At 39.4% G+C, this 18,304-nt stretch overlaps 1 protein-coding gene across 4 annotated transcripts in view; it reads right to left on the bottom strand.

The window, feature by feature from the left end:
• The window catches only part of GNE (glucosamine (UDP-N-acetyl)-2-epimerase/N-acetylmannosamine kinase), a 51,785-nt gene that overhangs the window by 17,797 nt on the left and 15,684 nt on the right, over positions 1 to 18,304 (bottom strand). For 2 of the 4 annotated variants that reach the window (XM_081152281.1, XM_081152282.1), the window contains exons 4-12: positions 15,846 to 15,998; positions 15,258 to 15,470; positions 14,026 to 14,113; positions 12,781 to 12,991; positions 10,632 to 10,761; positions 10,066 to 10,287; positions 7,959 to 8,141; positions 7,018 to 7,134; positions 2 to 6,209 (exon numbers count right to left, since the gene is read on the bottom strand). In XM_081152281.1, coding sequence (XP_081008407.1) covers positions 5,974 to 6,209; positions 7,018 to 7,134; positions 7,959 to 8,141; positions 10,066 to 10,287; positions 10,632 to 10,761; positions 12,781 to 12,991; positions 14,026 to 14,113; positions 15,258 to 15,470; positions 15,846 to 15,998 — 1,553 coding nt within the window. In that variant the 3' untranslated portion in view covers positions 2 to 5,973. Of the gene's footprint in view, position 1; positions 6,210 to 7,017; positions 7,178 to 7,958; positions 8,142 to 10,065; positions 10,288 to 10,631; positions 10,762 to 12,780; positions 12,992 to 14,025; positions 14,114 to 15,257; positions 15,471 to 15,845; positions 15,999 to 18,304 lie in introns of those variants that run through there. The other 2 variants (XM_081152283.1, XR_013999917.1) reach the window with 2 other exon arrangements.

Below are 18,304 nucleotides of genomic sequence, written 5' to 3'. Positions count from 1 at the left end.
TTTACTTTTGTCATTTCTAGGGCTGAGGCACCACAGTCATTGGGCCTCCACCCCTGCTTTGGACTAAAATAGCTCCAAGTTTCTATTGTCTTTGGAAGTTTCCATTCGGAAAGGGAGTTCCAGGGCTAAAAGTTAACCCCCTCACCAACCTATATTACTTTCTCCCAGATGGCTCTTGTTTATCACTGTCGCTTACTTTAGGGTCTTGGATGGTATATTTCAGTGGCTGTCTCTCTGGGGTGCATAGGCTATAGTGAGACCTTGACTCCTTTGGATCCATCCAGTAAACCTGAGTCAGGATGGCATTAGTGTGTGGCTAGCCCATTACTCTGGATACCCCTGGCACTTTGCTCATATATCTGATGTCAAATCCTTCATCTAGACCTTACTGGCCAATACACTAGGCCCATGTGGCTATTTAAATTAGAATTAAAATTAAAAATGCATTCTAGTCCTAGTTATATTTCATATGCTCAGGGGCACATGTGGTTAGGTATTATCCGAATGGCACAGCACAGATTATAGAACATTTCTAGACCACACTGATCAACACAGCAGGCACCTTTAGGAGACTTCTATTCAGGCATCAACACATTTGTTATGTGCCCTCAGAACCTGTCACATTTTAGGTGATGGTTTCAAGCAACTAATAAAGCAGTATTTCAGAAATCTGCTTATAGTTATCTGATATTTCCAAGTTGGAGATTGATATAAACTCCTGTAATACCACACTCAGGAGGGGAGTAGGTCTTGCCGTTGCCAAGAAGGAAAGTCCACTGTCCCTCCTGTTGTAATTATGTCTGGAGGGGAGAGGAACCTTCATTATTTTTCTGCCAACCTCCCCCTTTCCAAGCTTCTTAGTTGGGCATTCCTTGATGTTGCCTACAATTCTGGCCTCTTTGCTCATTTGTTGTTCACCAACCATTTGTTACTTCTGGGCCTTGCTAATGCCATTCAAAATGTGAATATCCAGTTTAAAAGCAATCTCAAAGGCCACTGCCACAATGCCTTCCCTGAGCTCCCATGGCCCTCTATGCCCACAGAGGGTGGTGTCTTATGGATTGGTCTTGCCTCCCATCCAAATGGGCTTTTTTCTTTAATATGTTTTTAGTGATTTCAGAGAAAGGAGGGAGAGAGAAACATCAATGAGAGAATCATCAATCGGCTGCCTTCTGCACAACGCCCACTGGGATTGAGCCTGCAACCTGGGCATGTGCCCAGACCAGGAGTCAAACCATGACCTCCAGGTTCATGGGTCGACACTCAACCACTGAGCCAGGCCAGCCAGGCCCAAATGGGCTTCTTGAGCTGGATGTGACAGTTATAAAATGTCAGTAAAGTCTCTGACATTCCTCATATCAAGAGGTGACTGGATCGTATGACAAAAGTAATGCTATGTGACTTGTAAGGCTAGGTCATAAAAGGCAATGGAGCTTGCAGCTGGTTTGTTGGAACACATAAGCTCTGGTAGTTCTTGAGCCACCATGTATAAAAGCTCTACCACCCTGAGGCTGCCATGCTGTGAGGAAGCCCAAACCAGCCTACATGGAGAGACCCTGAAACTCCAAGCAAAGAGATGTGCCTGGCCAGTCCCTACTATTCCAGCCCTCTGCTACCCCAGCTCCAGGCACTAACAGTGAATGCATCAGACACCCTGCATCAGAATTGCCAAATAGAGCCTTTCCCAAATTCCTGACCCATAGAAACCATGAGAGAATGATTACTGTTTAAGCCTCTTAAGTTTTGAAGTGGTTTGTGGCACAGCAATAGTAAGTTGGGATTGCTTCTAAAGCCTACATTACCCACATGGGCTACATGAAAAGAAGAGAGTTGTTCCCAGGGGCTCAGTGAGTGCTCAACATTTAGTTTCAAACCGCTTTCTTGGGACCACTTTGCTTTTTATGTCAAATTTTAAATGTTATTCATCATAGTACTAGAAGTCATAGCCAGAACAATTAGGCAAGAAAAAGAAAAGGCATCCAAATTGGAAAGGAAAAACTAAAACTATTTGTAAATGACATGATATATATAGAAAACCCTAAAGACTCCACCAAAAAAATGCTAGAGTAAATAAATTCAGTAAAATTGTAGTATGCAAAATCAACATACAGAAATCTGTGGCTATACACTAATAACAAACTATCAGAGAAGTTAAGAAAACAATCCCATTTACAACTACATTAAAAGAATAAAATACCTAGGAATAAATTTTACATTGAAAACTATGACACTGGTGAAAGAAACTGAAGATGACACAAATAAAGGGAAAGATATTTTGTGCTCATGGATGGGAAGAATTAACATTGTTAACATGTTCATACTACCCAAAGCATTCTACAGATTCAATGTAATCCTTAACAAAATTTCACTGGCATTTTTCACAGAAATAATCCTAAATTTCCAGGGAACCACAAAAGACCCTAAACAGTGAGTGGTCTTGAGAAAGAACAAAGCTGGAGTCATCACGCTCCCTGATTTCAAACTATATTATAAAGCTATTGTAATCAGAACAGTATGGTACTGGTATAAAAACAGACAGATATCAATGGAACAGAATAGAAAGCCCAGAAATAAACCCACACATATATGGTCAATTAATTTACAACAAAGGAGCCAAGAATATACAGTTGAGAAAGGACAGTCTCTTTCATAAACGGCATTGACCTGAAAACTGTATTACACCATACACAACAAAAATTAACTCAAGATGGATTAATGACTTGAATGTAAGACCTGAAACCATAGAACTCCTAGAAAACACGCAGTAAGCTCCTTGACATCTGGCTTGGTGATGATTTTTTTGGATTTGACATCAAAAACAAAGGTCACAAAAGCAAAGCTAAACATGGGACTACACCAAATTGAAAAGCTTCCATACAGCAAAGGTAACCATCAACAAAATAAAAAGGCATCCTACTGAATGGGAGAAAATATTTGCAAATCATATATCTGATAAAGTGTTAATAGCCAAAATTGAGTATAAAGAACTCTTACAACTCAATAGCAAAAAAAGCCAATCTGATTAAAAAATGGGCAGAGGATCTGAATATTTTTCCAAAGAAGACATACAGATGGCCAACAGGTACATGAAAAGGTGCTCAGTATCACTAATCATCAGGGAAATACAAATCAAAACCACAAGGAGGTATCACCTCACGCCTGTTAGAATGGCTATTATAAAAAAGGCAAATACTGAGTGTTGGCGAGGATGTGGAGCAAAGAACCCTTGTGCACTGTTGGTAGGAATGTAAATTGGTGCAGCCACTATGGAAAACAGTACAGAGATTCCTTAAAAAATTAAAAATAGAACAATCATAAAACCCAGCAATTCCACTTCTGAGTATCTGAAGAAAACAAAAACACTAACCCCAAAAGCTTTATGTATCCCATGTTCATTGCATCAGTATTTACAACAGCCAAAATATGGAAACGTCAACAGATGAATGGATAAAGGAATTGTGCAGTGTGTGTGTGTGTGTGTGTGTGTGTGTGTGTGTATAAATAGATTATTATTCAGCCATAAGAAGAATGAAATCTTGCCATTTGTGACAATGTGGATGGACCTTGCGGGTATTATGCTAAGTGAAATAAATTAGAGAAAGAAAAATGATGTCTGATCTTACATGTGGTATCAAAATAAACAACAAACCAGCTCATAGGTATAGAGAACGGATTGGTGGTTGCCAGGGGTGGGGGAGTAGATGGTGAGTGAAATGAGTGAAGAGAGTCAAAAGTTACAAATTTCCAGTTATAAAATAAGTAATTCATGAGGATGAAATATACAGCATGGTGACTATAGTTAGTAACTATTGCACATTTGAAAGGTGCTCAGAGTAGATCTTAAAAGTTCTCATCACAAGAAGATAATTCTATTATACTAATAGATATATTAACTAGATTTACTGTGCTCATTTCACAATATATTTTTAAAATGTTACATCATAATGTTTTCCATTATCAAAGTAATTTTTCTTCTGGTTAAGAAATCCATATGAGATGCCTTAAAGAAGTTACATGACCTTCAGAAAGTAAGCAATGCAACAAAATAAATTTCTTTTGGGAAGGGAAATGCTTTTAGCTAGTGAGTTAATTTAAGAAAACAATAAAAGTGCTAGGATTTCCACAAAGAAATATATTTATTTTTTCTTTAGAATTTGGCTCAGTAACAAAAATATTTACAGTAAAATAAATTAAGACGTGATTATTAACCTGAATTTAGTAAAAACTAAGATTTGGTTTTAGATTCAATACCATCCTTCATATATTTGGGTAGCAATGCAATTGTTTGATGTATAGAGCGGTTACATACATCACCAAGGAACAACTGATGCCCCTTCACAGTATACCATCTTGCCCCAGACACTGATGGCGAGCAGACTACTCCCCTCCCAAGAATCACCAGGAATGCTTCAACAACAACCAGGACCTGGAGATTATTTCAGGGCTGGTAGAGTTCTAAGAATTAATCGACTTATTTTTTCACATTAACCCACCAGGAAGGAGAACAAATGTAATATTAATTCCTTCCCTTTATTTTATATGCTAATACTGAAACAATATACTATAGAAACCTTGAGGTTCTCCTAAAGCAATAAAACAACCTGAAAAACATGCATATGCTTTTTTAGATCATCTAAAAATACCTATAAAACCTATCACTAGTCCAAATACTGTGCTGCCAAAATTTACACAGCATTAGGAATATTTGATTAAACTCACTGCTTACAGATAATGCCAAGGATAAGTCATTATTACTGAGATATTCTTATTAAATAAAGCTTTTGGTAGCCTGCAGTAAATAGAATATATTCACATTTTAAATTTTTTTGGTATGAGAGGTGGTGTGGCTTAGCAGAAAATGCACTGAGGGATCTGGGATCAAACCCTGCCTCTAAGACTTGCCACATAACTTTAGATATGTTTAAACACTAAGTTTGGGGTTCTATAAAATGGGAATTAAAACACCTATGTAACAGGCTGCAAGAATTTAGAATACTGTATTTTTGAGGCATACCTAGTTCAGAGCCTGGCATACAGTAGGCACTTAATAAGTGGTGGCTATTAGTTTTTCTTCCAGGTTGTAATTGACACCAAGAACCATGGCCTTTGTATCTTGACAGCAGTGAAAGAATGGAATCTTATTTAGCTGGAATCCAAATTCACAGATGTGGGCTCCAGGTCTGACACAAACACTGCCTTAATAGACACTCCAGGGCCATATTCAATGTAGTATGAACAGCTACTGAAGGGAGAAGTGTCAGCTTGTCAAAAGCAAAAATCCTTTTGGGATGGTTAATCTCCTTTCAGAGGCTGTAAGTCCTAGTGGCTTCTCAGCTGTCCTTAAGAAGATAAGGACAAGGTCACTAAGGCCACTGTAATTCAAATCCCTGGTCTAAAGTTGCTCAAGGTTCTGTGACAGTAATAATAAGTACCTTTTGGGGGTGACAGGTATGTCCAATATCATGATTGTGGTAATGGTTTCACAAGTGCATGCATACACTGAAGCTTATCAAACTGGGCACTTAAAAAAAAATACCTCAATAAAGCTGTTTTTTAAAAGAAGTTCATGGTGAGACTTCTATTTCCTGACTAGATCCCTTTCTGCCATCTAAGTTTAGGGTCAGAGGAGGAAGGATTATAATCCAAACTCCAGTGTCAAGGTCGCATTCAAAAGCAAGGCCTACAGGTCTGAGTGGTACATCTAGTAAGCAGAGGCCTAAGGCTATTGTAGCTCCTTTTGGCACAGAAAACTGAGTGGTATTTATAACATTTGAGCTGAAATGACCCCAGAAAGAGCAGCATCTACAAAAATGGGGGTTGGGAATGGTAACTTTGGAAGAGGAGACTAAAAGCACAAATTACTCTGCAAAGTCACCTGCCAAATACCAAATTTAAATACCAAATTTCCTTTTTAAGAAATGCACATCTAAGAGACAACCTGAGAGTCTCGGTCCGTGTCCACTCCTGGGAAGCCTAGTAGATCCTGCGTGTGGTGTAGTCCAGAACCATGCTGGCAGCACCGAGCAGGGCAGGATCCACCAAATCCGAAACCACCACGTCCACGTCCTGAACCGAGGACAAGGCTTGCTGGCGGATGACGTCTTTGACAATGTGGATATAGTGACTGGCTAGGATTCCAGAGAGGATCACAAGGGAAGGATTCATAGTGTGGAGGATGTTCACAACCCCAAGACCCAAAGCCGTTCCAGCTACAGAAAAACAAAAAATAAGTTTCAGGAAGAGAGCCAAACTAAAAATGCCCAAGAGGAAGGTGGAAAAGAGCCAGCAGCCAGGAACATTCATACTATGTAATAAAAAGTACCAGAGGCAATACTTTTAAAGTTGTTCATGATTTACTCTTACTATGAGAAAATCATCATGGGATACTTTGAAATGAAAAAAGCTGGGTATATAATTGTATGTACTGTACTTTACTATCTCAACTAAAAAAATATAGAAATACTAGAAGGAAATGTTAATAGTTGATCTCTGAACAGTAAAGCTCAGTGACACTTTTCCTTACTCTCATATTTCTCTAACTTTCCTATAAAATGAAAAAGTTGTTTCTTCACAGTTGTAAAACTAAACCCAAATAAACCTATTTAAAAAGACAATGACACCCTAGCTGGCTTTGCTCCGTGGTTAGAGCGCCAGCCTCGGACTGAAGGGTCCTGGGTTTGATTCCGCCAAAGGCACGTACCTGGGTTGCAGGCTTGATCCCTGCCCTGGTCAGGGTGCAAGAGAGAGGCAACCAATCCATGTCTCTCTCCTACTGATGTGTCTCCCCCCCCCCACTGAAAAGCAATGGAAAAATATCCTTGGGTGAGGATTAAAAAACCAAAAGGCAATGCTGCCAAATACCTTGAAGGCAATTCCCTTTTTCTCTCTAAGCAGGAAAAATACCTCTGAATAAACCCTGCAGAGCACCAGTCCTGAGGGAGGCTGGGCATCTAGGGAAGCCCCAGGCAGTCTGAGGGTCTGTCCACTGTGGCAGAGCCGCCGGGAGCCAACACTCACCTGTTCTCAAGATGCTCTGGGCTTTCACGTTGCCAAGTTTTGCAGCTTGGATGAGATGGAGTGCACCCACAGCTTCATCTTTGGGCACTGACATCCCTTCCACCAAGAGCAGGTCTTCTGTTTGAGCAGAGGTAAGGAGCAGCAGTCATTATTGGCAGCCCTGTGGGGAGGCCAAGACTACAACCATGCCGGTGGGCAGCAAGCCCCCACGTGGGAAAAATCTAAAATTCATATCTGTTTCTTTCCCCTAAATTTTTTCAGTGGTTCTGGCTTACATCTTACTACATGATACTCTGCCGTTTATGCATCAATACCACTGTTTCCCAAGCTTGGAAATGTTCTCTTGCTCATCCAAACTTGCCTTGCTAGTGCTATTTGCCCTCTGACTCCACCTCCCAGGACAGCACCCTAACGCTCCCTTCGCTGTGTGAAGAGGGTGGGAGGGAACACTGGTGTCCTTATATGTACTACATTTCTTGGCCATCACTCTTACTGCGCTTGAGAACACTATATTACGATATTAAATGACTCCCTCTCCCATTAGGCTGGAAACCATTCTGACTTTTATAACACGTCCAGAAATAGTTTTAGTTCAAATAGACCTTTTGAGTTCAAAAACAGTAATATGTTCCTCCATTTAATTCTTCATTAAAATGTGTATTAAATACCTCCCTGTGCTAGGGGCTGAGAAAACAAAACTGAAAGAAATCTTTCCCCACTCTCCTGGAGCTCAGGACCCCTGTCTATCTCCACCACTGGAATGAAGTGTTAATAGGGGTCAGAATCAAGCAGATTTTGGAGCTTCAGCGTGAGAGAGCCCCACTTTTCTTCTAGGAAGGGAAAAGGTTAAGAGCTCTGACTTCAGTGCTCTCTTGGAATATCTACTTGGAAGTATTTTTCTACCATTTAGCTATTTAATCCCTCAAGAGAAAGAAACCAACCATCATGTAGCTTTTTTGCTTCCCTCTGCAAGGCCATTCCAGAGGCATATGCTTCAATACATCCATGGCTTCCACAGGAGCAATCAGGCCCATCTAGAGACACAACAAGGTGGCCAAGTTCTGCAGCACAGAAGGAGCTTCCATGGATCAATTCATGCTGATGGATGATTCCCCCACCAATTCCTACAGTGAGAGATAGCAATCATTGAGGTGGCTCTTCATTTGAAACAAAATGGATATGGCAATGCCTCATCTGTCAAGAAAAGCTTTAGAATGTGACGTTCTATGTAATACCTACCTTCCTAGTAGCTGAAACTAAGTACCAAAACTTTATTTGGAAGCATCTTGGATGGAAATAATTTTAGCAGATCCTCTGATACCCTGTGTTGTATCTGCTTGGCTCACCATGATTTCAACCACAGCTGTAGCAGGCAGTTCCGTGCAAGCTCAGTCTCACCTTGTGATGATAGCAGACTACCTCAAGTACACACTGCCCATTGTTCTCACCAAGGCTTTCTCCAACACTAAAAAGCTTAGCCATGTAAGCACAGTGCCCAGAGGCAACCTTCAACCAAGGCAAGACAGGAGCCAGCAGATCCAAGTGGACAATTCTAAATGGTATTCTGCAGGCTTTGGGGAAGGTTCTGGTAGATTTCAGCCCCCACTTTTTCTCAAGGCAACTGTGATCATGTGTCCTCTAATGGCTCTCCTCCTACTCTGTTCTACACCTGCCCACTCCCTTGCTCTTGCTTCTCAGAATCACTGCGAAAATAAAATACCCACACCTAAATCCTTGTCTCAGGCCCTGTTTTGTTGGCAGACAATCTTTCTAAGGTACCAAATACCTCCTGCTTTCTTAAACAGAATGTGAAATACGATTCTGCCTCCTAATACCATCATGTCTAAAAACCTACACAGTAATTATGAATATCAATGACTATCTTGTGGAGCTTAGGAGTTACTAAGGAGTAAAGGACACTCTGCTGTAGCGGGCTCTGCTTTATAGTTTTCCCACCATCTATTACTTCTTGTGGCACCTACTCTTCAACCCCCACCCCTCTTATTTGCAGCTTATTAACTGCCCTGTGCTAGGAAGTGATAGCCAAGCTTGCTAAAACTGTATGCAAGACTAAGAGAAGTATATGAGCGTAAAGGGGAGGTAGTGTAATGTTGAGTTTAAGAGCACACAAGTGTTGAAGTTAGGTATATTTAGGACCAAATGCTGGCTAGACCACGTACTAGTTGAGGCTGTTTCATTTAAAAAACAAATTGAGACATCAGCAAAAATGGCAGAGTAGGGAACTCCAAAAGTCCATCCCTCTACTAAAGCCATGACTAAACTGGCAAAAACTATCAAAATCAACTTTTTTGGAACTCTGGAAAGTAACCAAAAGTTTGCAACAACCAGGGGGAATGCTTAATCAAGAATAAAACATTATTAGTAAGAGCTTTCTGGCATTTTGTGGTCCCCTCACACACACACACACACGCACGCACGCACACACGCACACACACACACACACACTTACTTTGTGGTCCCATCTCTCTCCTCTCTCTCTCTCTCTCTCTCTCTCTCTCTCTCTCTCACACACACACACACACACACACACACGTTCCCAGTACAGATGGCAATACCGGAGAAAGCTAAACTAATTCTTAAAGAATTGTGGTAGTTTGTTTTGACCAGCTCAAAGGGCTTGCCTTTATCTCACCTACCTCAGAACTCTTCCAGGCCTCAGGGGGCTACCCAAGGGGAGTTTGTCAAAAACATCTGAAGGCAAAATATACTTATTAGTCTCTGCTGCTTTGGGAAATGGGTAACAGTGGGGGCAAACTATACTAACCAAAAAGACTGGGGGGAAAAGCTGGGGGATGAGAAGTTTGGGGAGTAAGGGTTTTGAATAGCTCTGACAAGCTCCTGAGATTTCAGAAGGCCTCATACACGCGCAGAAGAGACCTGAGCATACCCTCAACTCGCCTGCGTGGCTCACCTTCAGGCTCTACTCAAGCAGGCTAACGCAGAGTTGTAAACTGCCTGGCTGAGTGTTAAAGGTGTGCCCCAGTACACACCCTAGCTCCTGAAGCAACTGTCTCCTACTCCTCTTACCTGTGCCTGTGATAAATGTCACAAAGTTTTCCAGGCCCTTTCCTTGGCCAAATTTCCTTTCTGCCATGGCGGCACAGTTGCCATCATTGTCTACCCACACGGGCAGATGCAAAGTGTCAGAAAGGGGGGTCCTGAGGTCCACAGAGTTCCATTCTTGAATCAGTTTGGTTGAATGAAGCACAATTCCTTCCCGAGGATTTACACGGCCACCTGTGGAAATACCTGAGCTCCACCACAAACACAAGGAAGATAATTCCAATTAGCAATCTTAGAACAGTGTGCCAACTTTCTGGGCTTGGAACACAAGTTAATTCACCCAACATATCCTAAGAAACATTACTAAGGACTACAAGGAAATGACAAACAGTACTGAGCTAAATCTGTAGATCCCAAATATGCAGTGCTATCAGTGCTTCTCCCATGCTTGTTGACCCCTTGCTTGGGGCCCACAGACAGGACTGGGAGCCATCTAGAGGTAGTGACTTGACGTTCAGTCCTGCAGCAGGATTCAGTAAATTTTGTACATTAAAATGAACATTTCTTGGATATGTAATTCACAATCTTACCTACTCCCAAAATTCTGCAGTTCAGTTTTACAGCTTCTGCTGCAGCTTCTACACACATCTGTAGGATTAAATTAATCCTCTCTTCATAGGTTTTAGGATTGAACTGAGTATACTTCTTTACTATTTCACCCTAAAAGAAAAAAGAAAAACACTGTCTCATTGGTCTTAGCTAAGGAGTATACACAGTGAATCTTTTGGCCTTTTTCATGTTTTATCAGACACTGCCATAGGACAGTACTACAGATTTTGATGATGCTTCAGACGGGAGCCACCGTCTGGCTTGGCCAGCCCTAGGAAATACCCAAGTTGTTTCCTGGGAAGCCATTCTGGCATATGGCTGGTGAAGCAATGACAACTCCAACTCCAGAGCCAACCAGATGGGCCCCTCTCTTAAGCATAAGGTCAACGTTGGCTAATCTGAATCTTCGTTAAAAGGTCGTATTTTACTCTTTCAAATTTTCCTTGCTTAAATCCCAAGGCAACTAAGTAAATATCCTAAGTACCCTCCCATAGCTGAAGCCAATAATGATATTGTACCATGATGTTTAAATTACTGTCTTGTGATGTTTTAATACCAATCAGGGACAGTCCCTCCTACTTATTCCTGTTTTTAAATTTTTTCTTTGTTCTTCTTACTTGGGCATTATTTAAGTAAATTTCAAAATAATGCTGTTAAACTTTTAAAAATTTCATTGAAATGTTGACTAGAATTATGTTAAATGTGTAATTCAGTTTGGAAAGTGCTGACGTTTAAAAAATACTCAGCTTTCCCATCCAAGATATTTCTCAAGCCTTTACATTTTACAGTAAAGTTTTATAATTTTCTTTATGTAGATCACATAGTGGATTATTCTTAGAAGTTTTCTTTGTGTTCTAAATAGGATCTCTTTTTCCATTCTTCTGCTATTAATGGATTTTTATACATTACGAAGGTTGAAACTGCCCTTAATGATTGCAGTTAAATCCAAAGTTGTGGTTCTCAACCTTCACTGTGCATCAGGATCACCTGGGCAGCTTTGAACAAATACTGATGCCTGGCCTCCACCCTCAGAGATTCCAATTTAATTAGTCTGGGGCAGGAGCCAGGTATCTGTATATTTTTTAAAGGTTCCAGATAATGCTATTGTGCAGTCAGGGTTGGCAAACACTCACCTAAAAAAAACTAAAATCGTTGCTTATAACTTCATATAAGACTGACATTTATATATTTATCATGATATCCACCCATTTTACTCAGTTGTCTTATTAATTCTATAAGCTTGTTGGTTTACTCACATTGCCTGTAACGTTTTTTGTTTCACCCTGTCCACAGTCTCCATATTTGCTTTTGTTCCATGCCTTACTCCCTTCATAACTTCCAGAATTACGTTCAATAATGTTGTAGAAAACATCCTTCTTTTCCTCTTGATTACCGTAATAATGCCACCAATATGGAATATATCATGTTAACGTTAAGAAAATACCCTCCTATTAATACTTTGTAAAGAGTATTAATAAAGGAGGAGTTTGGCTTCTCTTGAGAAAATCATATTTTGTTTTGCTTTTCTTTATTGACCTAACCAACTTTGTGTTTAAAATCTTTGCTATTTCTAACGAACTCCCGAAACTTTATCATCTTTATAAAGATTTTTCTTCCTTGGTAAATCACTAGAGATCATTTTAACATGGACAACTTGGTGCTTTTATAAAGGCTCTCTCAACCTCTATCAACACTGTGGTGATGGTTTGGTTCAGGGATCGAAGGTATGCTGTACTCAACCAAAATCATGTTCTAGAGGAGATGCAATTGCCCTCACATGTGCAGATACCCTCCCTGGGTAGTAAGTAATCAACATACTCCATAATCCAAGCTGTTAACCAAGTACAGAATTTCAGGTCTCCTGGGTGGCAAAAGCCCTCCCTGGGTCCTAAGGGGTCTCCCGTTGTCAACTCAAGTCTCCTAACTTGGCTTCCCTGAGAATTTTTACTTTTTTGAAATGTTAATGATTAGTAAAATAATGACAAACATTGTAATGGATCCAAAAAGTCAATACTGTGCCCATGTGATTACAAGCTTTCATGATGTTTCTAGTTTTACGTTCCAACCACACTTTTTAAAAATCAGTTACTCATATGAGATATAAAGTTAAGATCTTAGGAGTTCTTTTACCTTCATGCTGACTATTGCAACTCGGAGGTTCGTCCCACCGAGATCAACAGCCAAGGCACTCAGAGTCTCAAGAATATGGTCAATGTCTTGAGAGATATTGTCCTTCACAGGAGGAAAGCAGAATTTCTTTTGCAGTGGCTCTTGAAGATCAATAGATTTGAGAAACTTCAAAATCCTTGGAACAGCATTTCCATCCCCATATATCTTTGAACTGCAATATCCAAAAAGTCCATTTAAATGCTTCTCTCATACATGCTAAAGATATTGAGGACATAGTATTTACAGAATCTCAGACTTGAAGTACTAAATAGTTTGTACTTCTTCCTTTTAAAATAACATCTGGATCTCTTCAGCAACATAGGAAGAAAGCAGCTTCATGTCACCAATGCAATGTCGAATTCCACTGCTGAAATACAACTGCTTCCAGCCTGAGATACCATTTAAAAAATGTCTAAATTATCAAAGAAAAATTATCTTTGTTAAGCCAGTTTCAGAATATAACATATTTTGAGAAAATGAAGTATTTACTTATTTATTCATTCTATTTATTTATTTTAGTTTTTATCTTTACATTAAGGGGGGGAGTTATTTTCAGGAAAAAAAAATATTCAAATACAGGAAAATCTCATTTTGAATAGAAAGGGTGGTCTAAATTAAAATGCTGAACTATGCCCTTTTTTTTTCCCCCCCTTTTACTTGTGCCTTCAGGGTGAACTAGACTATTTTTAAAGAAAATCAGTCAGCCCGGCTGGGCGTGGCTCAGCGGTTGAGCATCGACCTAGGATCCAGGCGATCACGGTTCGATTCCCGGTCAGGGCACATGCCCGGGTTGTGGGCTCGATCAATGACTCTCTCATCATTGATGTTTCTATCTCTGTCTGTCCCTCTCTTTTCCTCTCTCTGAAATCAATAAAGATATATTTTTTTTTAAAAAAAAAAGATCTCCTTTAAAAAAAAAAAAATCATATTACTTTGTAATTCTTATGGAAATTCAAAGTAAGCTAAAGAAGTATTTCCTAGCTATGTTAATTAACTGAGACAAATAAAAAAGTTAGTCTCCATCAGAGCCCTTGGTAGAGGCACCGGGGGTATATTAGCAAGCCCTGTCTCACCCCCCCAGGGACCCTGAGGGACAGAGAACGAGAACCCTGTTAGGATGATTAAACAGTGATCACAGCTTAGAAATGATACCCAAAGCAGCTCCTCTTTTAGATCACTTTAAAAAAAAAGGGGGTATGTACTCACCAAGGGTACTGTTTACCAAATTGAAGGTGTAGCGCTTGCAATATTTTGTCTTGGGTGTCAGCATCCCGGACATGAAGGACATTCTCCCCTAGGTAAATCCAGTGACACAGTACAATAATTCAGAAGTAGGAATATCCAAAGGATAAAGAAATTAGCCGTGTGTTTTCCTCATAATTATCCCTGAAACTCAGAGGACTTCAAATAAGTCTTCTTCTAGAGAGACAAACTTTTCTACTGTATACCTTTTAAAGCACTCTCAGCATGATTTCCATATATCGAATACTTCAGGGCACTAGGGTCCTTCATTCCCAAAGAAAATTAAGTTTTTGTATGTTTCTTGAAATAAATAAGGTGGGTTCATCTAGAATCCACTTGTCACTCATCTAGTCAGTCATCTAGCATGTCCACTCTTTAGTCTGCCCAGCCTCCTATCTCCTTAGCCAGGTGTTCAATCAGCTGGCCAGGCCAGGCTGGTCAGTCAGCCAGCCAGCCAGCAGCTGTTCAGGCAGTCACTTTCTTCCATGTAGTTTCTGACCAACATGGAGCAGTAAATAGAGTGAAAATTTTCATCTGATGGCTTCCATTTTCTCTGTGAAGTAGAGAGCAAGATAATACTTTGGGAATGGAAGGGAAGAAGGGCTAAAGATAACACAAAGTCAGGGCTGCAACTGTGATGACTCCGAGACAGCTGGGGCTGATGTCCTTGATTCCAGTCCAGTTCTTTTTCTATGAACTACATACATTTTTCCATTAGCTATAGAAATATATTTGCATGTAGACAGTATTAGAACTCAGACTAATGTTAATAATAGGATAAGCTCAGTTAGCAAATTCATTAATAATAATCATACTTTAGTTATTAAGGAGGCATCTTACTTAGAGAACTGCCATGCTCTAAAGTACTGACTAAAGAGATTCTACTAGGCCTAGAAAATGAAACACTAGCATTCATATACTGCTAACACATTAAACTACATTCTCTCTTAAATACAGTCATCAAAAACCACAATTAACTAAGAAACTCTTAGCTTTAACTGATATTACAAAGACAATAAAAATACAAGTAGAGCCCTAAAAAAATTTGGTAATCACTGTGTGCTATTTATAGATTTTAGGCTACAATTGGTCATTAACTTCATTCACATTGATAAAAATGTATGTTTTTATCATGCATACCTTGTAATAATTCACATATGTATTAAGCCTAGTCGGTTGAAATATAAGGTAGATACCTGTTTCTCTTCCAATCTGACGTGTTCCTAGGTTGATCACAGGTGTTCCAAAAGCTCCAACCTCTCGTACCCCACAACTGCTGTTCCCGATCATACAACCGGCATGGGCAACCAACTGTATAAACTGGTCAAATGGAACATGTTTAACTGCACGGAAATTAGGATGATGCTCAATGCCCTTCTTCCGCATCACTCGAACCATCTCTTTGCTCCCTGTGAAAATGAGAAGAACCAGTTGTTACATGGTTTATGAGACAAACAATTTTCATTGGCAAGTACAGCCCTACTTAAAGAAATCTCCCCATAAAAACTCATAATATTATTAGGGAAATAGTCATTTTAATTGTTGATCTTTCTCATGAGTGATGACTATCTAAACTAGTTGTCCAGTCAGCTCTCTGCTTCAACTCATCTAGAAACTTTAAACAGCAGCAAAACTGGTGATCCTTTGAAAACTGGAACAAATTTCAGAATAGAGCAGCCTTCACTACAAAATGAGCAAGATAGGAAGGGTGGTAAAAAGAAGACATAACAGAAACATGTAACTGGAAAGGGAGGTGGCATGCTTTCATTTTTAAGTCCAATTACCTGCATCAATATTTGGAAACAGAACTAGGGTCCGCTTGTTAAATGAGATAAGTGCATCCAATGTTAACTCAAACATTTTAATGGAATGCTTAATGTCAGTGGTCACGGGGTGCTGTAGAGCAACAATGTAGTCTTTAGGTTTTACATCATCACCTGTTTAAAGAAAAATCAAACCACATTGCTTCATTAGTCAAGAATCTCAAAGGGGGGAGAACCAAGTTCCAAAAGGCAAACCCCAAAGTCTGTGCATTTAAAAATGCTAAGGAAAAAACAGCCTGTTACATTTTAACCAGGCCATCCAAATTAGGTTCAAATGATAAGAACTTATAGCAACAAATCCAAGGATTTGGCAAAAAACACTTTACAAAGGTGCTTGCTACCACAAACAAAATATATAACTTTAAATAGAAGACACTAGAATTCATTGTTTCAAATACAAAATATTTCAAAGCATTAGAAAAATGTGAATCTTCCCAATTTCTAACCAGTGTTTCTCATGAATTATCAGCAATATCAATGAATAATAATATGTTGCAAATCAGGGCAATTAGAGATTGAATGAGCATTAAATATATTTCATATAATACACAGGAGTTTCCCCATACCATCGCCCACCAGGTTCATCAAATGACAAGTATTTCTAACTCAGTTCAAAGGACTAGAAAGGCTTCACTTATAAATGGTTCAGATGGACAGTGCTTATGCCAAAGAACACAGAACATTTATCAACAGGGCCTATATTTTCCCATAAAACTAAAATGAGCTCCACTCTCTTGTTTTTAATGAGAATATATTTCTTTGTGGTATTAATTTTAATGATAAATTTTATAATGCACTTTATCATTAATTTCCAAATTCTAACAGTAGCAGTTATTTTTTATGATTTATAATTTTTCTTTATTTTTAAATAGGTTTTTATTTATTTTCAGATCGAGGAAAGGAGATGGATAGAGAGATAGAAACATCGATGACAGAAACATCGATTGGCTGCCTCCTGCACACCCCCTCCTGGGGATAGAGCCCAAAACCCAAGCATGTGCCCTGACCAGGAATCAAACCAGTGACCTCTTAATTCATAGGTCGATGTTCAACCACTCAACAACACCGTCCAGGCTATTTTTTATGATTTAACGGTAACAGAATTTTTACTAAGAATCTTCAGTAGTATTTGATTGAAAAGATAATAGGTTCCTAAATTATATTTAAAAGATTATTGGTCCTATATTATGTTCTAAACTGGGGTTTGGGGGATTTAATTATTAAATTTTTGTGCAAAGACTTAAAGGCCTAAGAGAATCTATCAGAAACAAAAGTCTAGAAAGATGAGATCAACATAAGTTTAGGTAATTCACTAGATATAGATCAGGGCTATTAGAAACTATGGGGAGAGAAATAGCGAATAAAAGAAATAAAATACATGGTATAAGTTGTTCCCACTACAATGCACGTTTCTATAATGTGAATTAGCTCATCTGTGACTGGTAAATAGAGGAATAATGTCAGCCTTTAATGTCGTAGTTGTTATTCATACATGATTCCCCATGGCTGGATACAAAGAACCGTAATGTAAATGTACACAACAGGCTGTGGAGAAATACAGCACCTGTCAGATGGCCCCTTCACCCCACATTCTTTCTCTTGGTTCAGTGTGCCCATGTACTCTGTCTTGAGAACACTTTCAGGGCAAGTGTCTGTGATCTTTGTGGGGTTTGTTGGCTGTTGGTTTTTTGGTGGCAATTTTTCTTTGAGAGCGAGGATGTTATAGAGCTCCTGCAGTCCCATGCAAAGGCTCATTCTATATAACTTATTGCTAAGGAGCAAGTGGAAGATGAAGAGGAAGAAAAATTCTGGCAGTTAACCCCACGAGAGCTTTCCTCTTCTATCTTCTCAAGTGTGATTAAAAAACATCTGCACTATATAGAAAATAACTATATAATGCAGAATGCAGCAGGATTATACTTTGTAATTTAAGACTATATGAAGCCAGTTTCTTTAGAAAAGAAGGATGGCAAAAGAGCAAAAAGTAGTAAAAAAGAAAACACAGTAAATGAGCTGGAGCTACCAATCTCTGGCAACAATACATTTTGTGCAAAGCTTCTCAATGCACAATTTCTAACATCCTCACTCTGCCTTTATCTCCAGAACTCAGCAGCTTCTGCACTTCCACACGACCCTTCCCATTAAGGTACCATCATTTTGTTTTGTGTTCAAGTTCTATACTTACTGTGGCATTTCTTTCAATATTGGGAATTTAAAATGTCTTTTTAACTTTGCTAATATTTTTATTAGGACTGTTATTTAGTCATGTTCTGGTTAAAAAGTTGCATGTTCTCAGTGGCCCACCCAACACTTTTTCCTGTAAGTAGGGTGATAAACATCAGAAGCAGCAGGTACAGACTTGGCGCAATGTATCACTGCTAGGGGTAGGTGGCTTGGGCTCACTGTCTTGTTCCCACCCT

The sequence above is a fragment of the Miniopterus schreibersii genome (assembly GCF_964146895.1).
Source record: "Miniopterus schreibersii genome assembly, chromosome: 11".
In the NCBI taxonomy this organism is placed as follows: Eukaryota; Metazoa; Chordata; class Mammalia; order Chiroptera; family Miniopteridae; genus Miniopterus; species Miniopterus schreibersii.
This window is presented reverse-complemented; position numbering and strand designations above follow the sequence as displayed.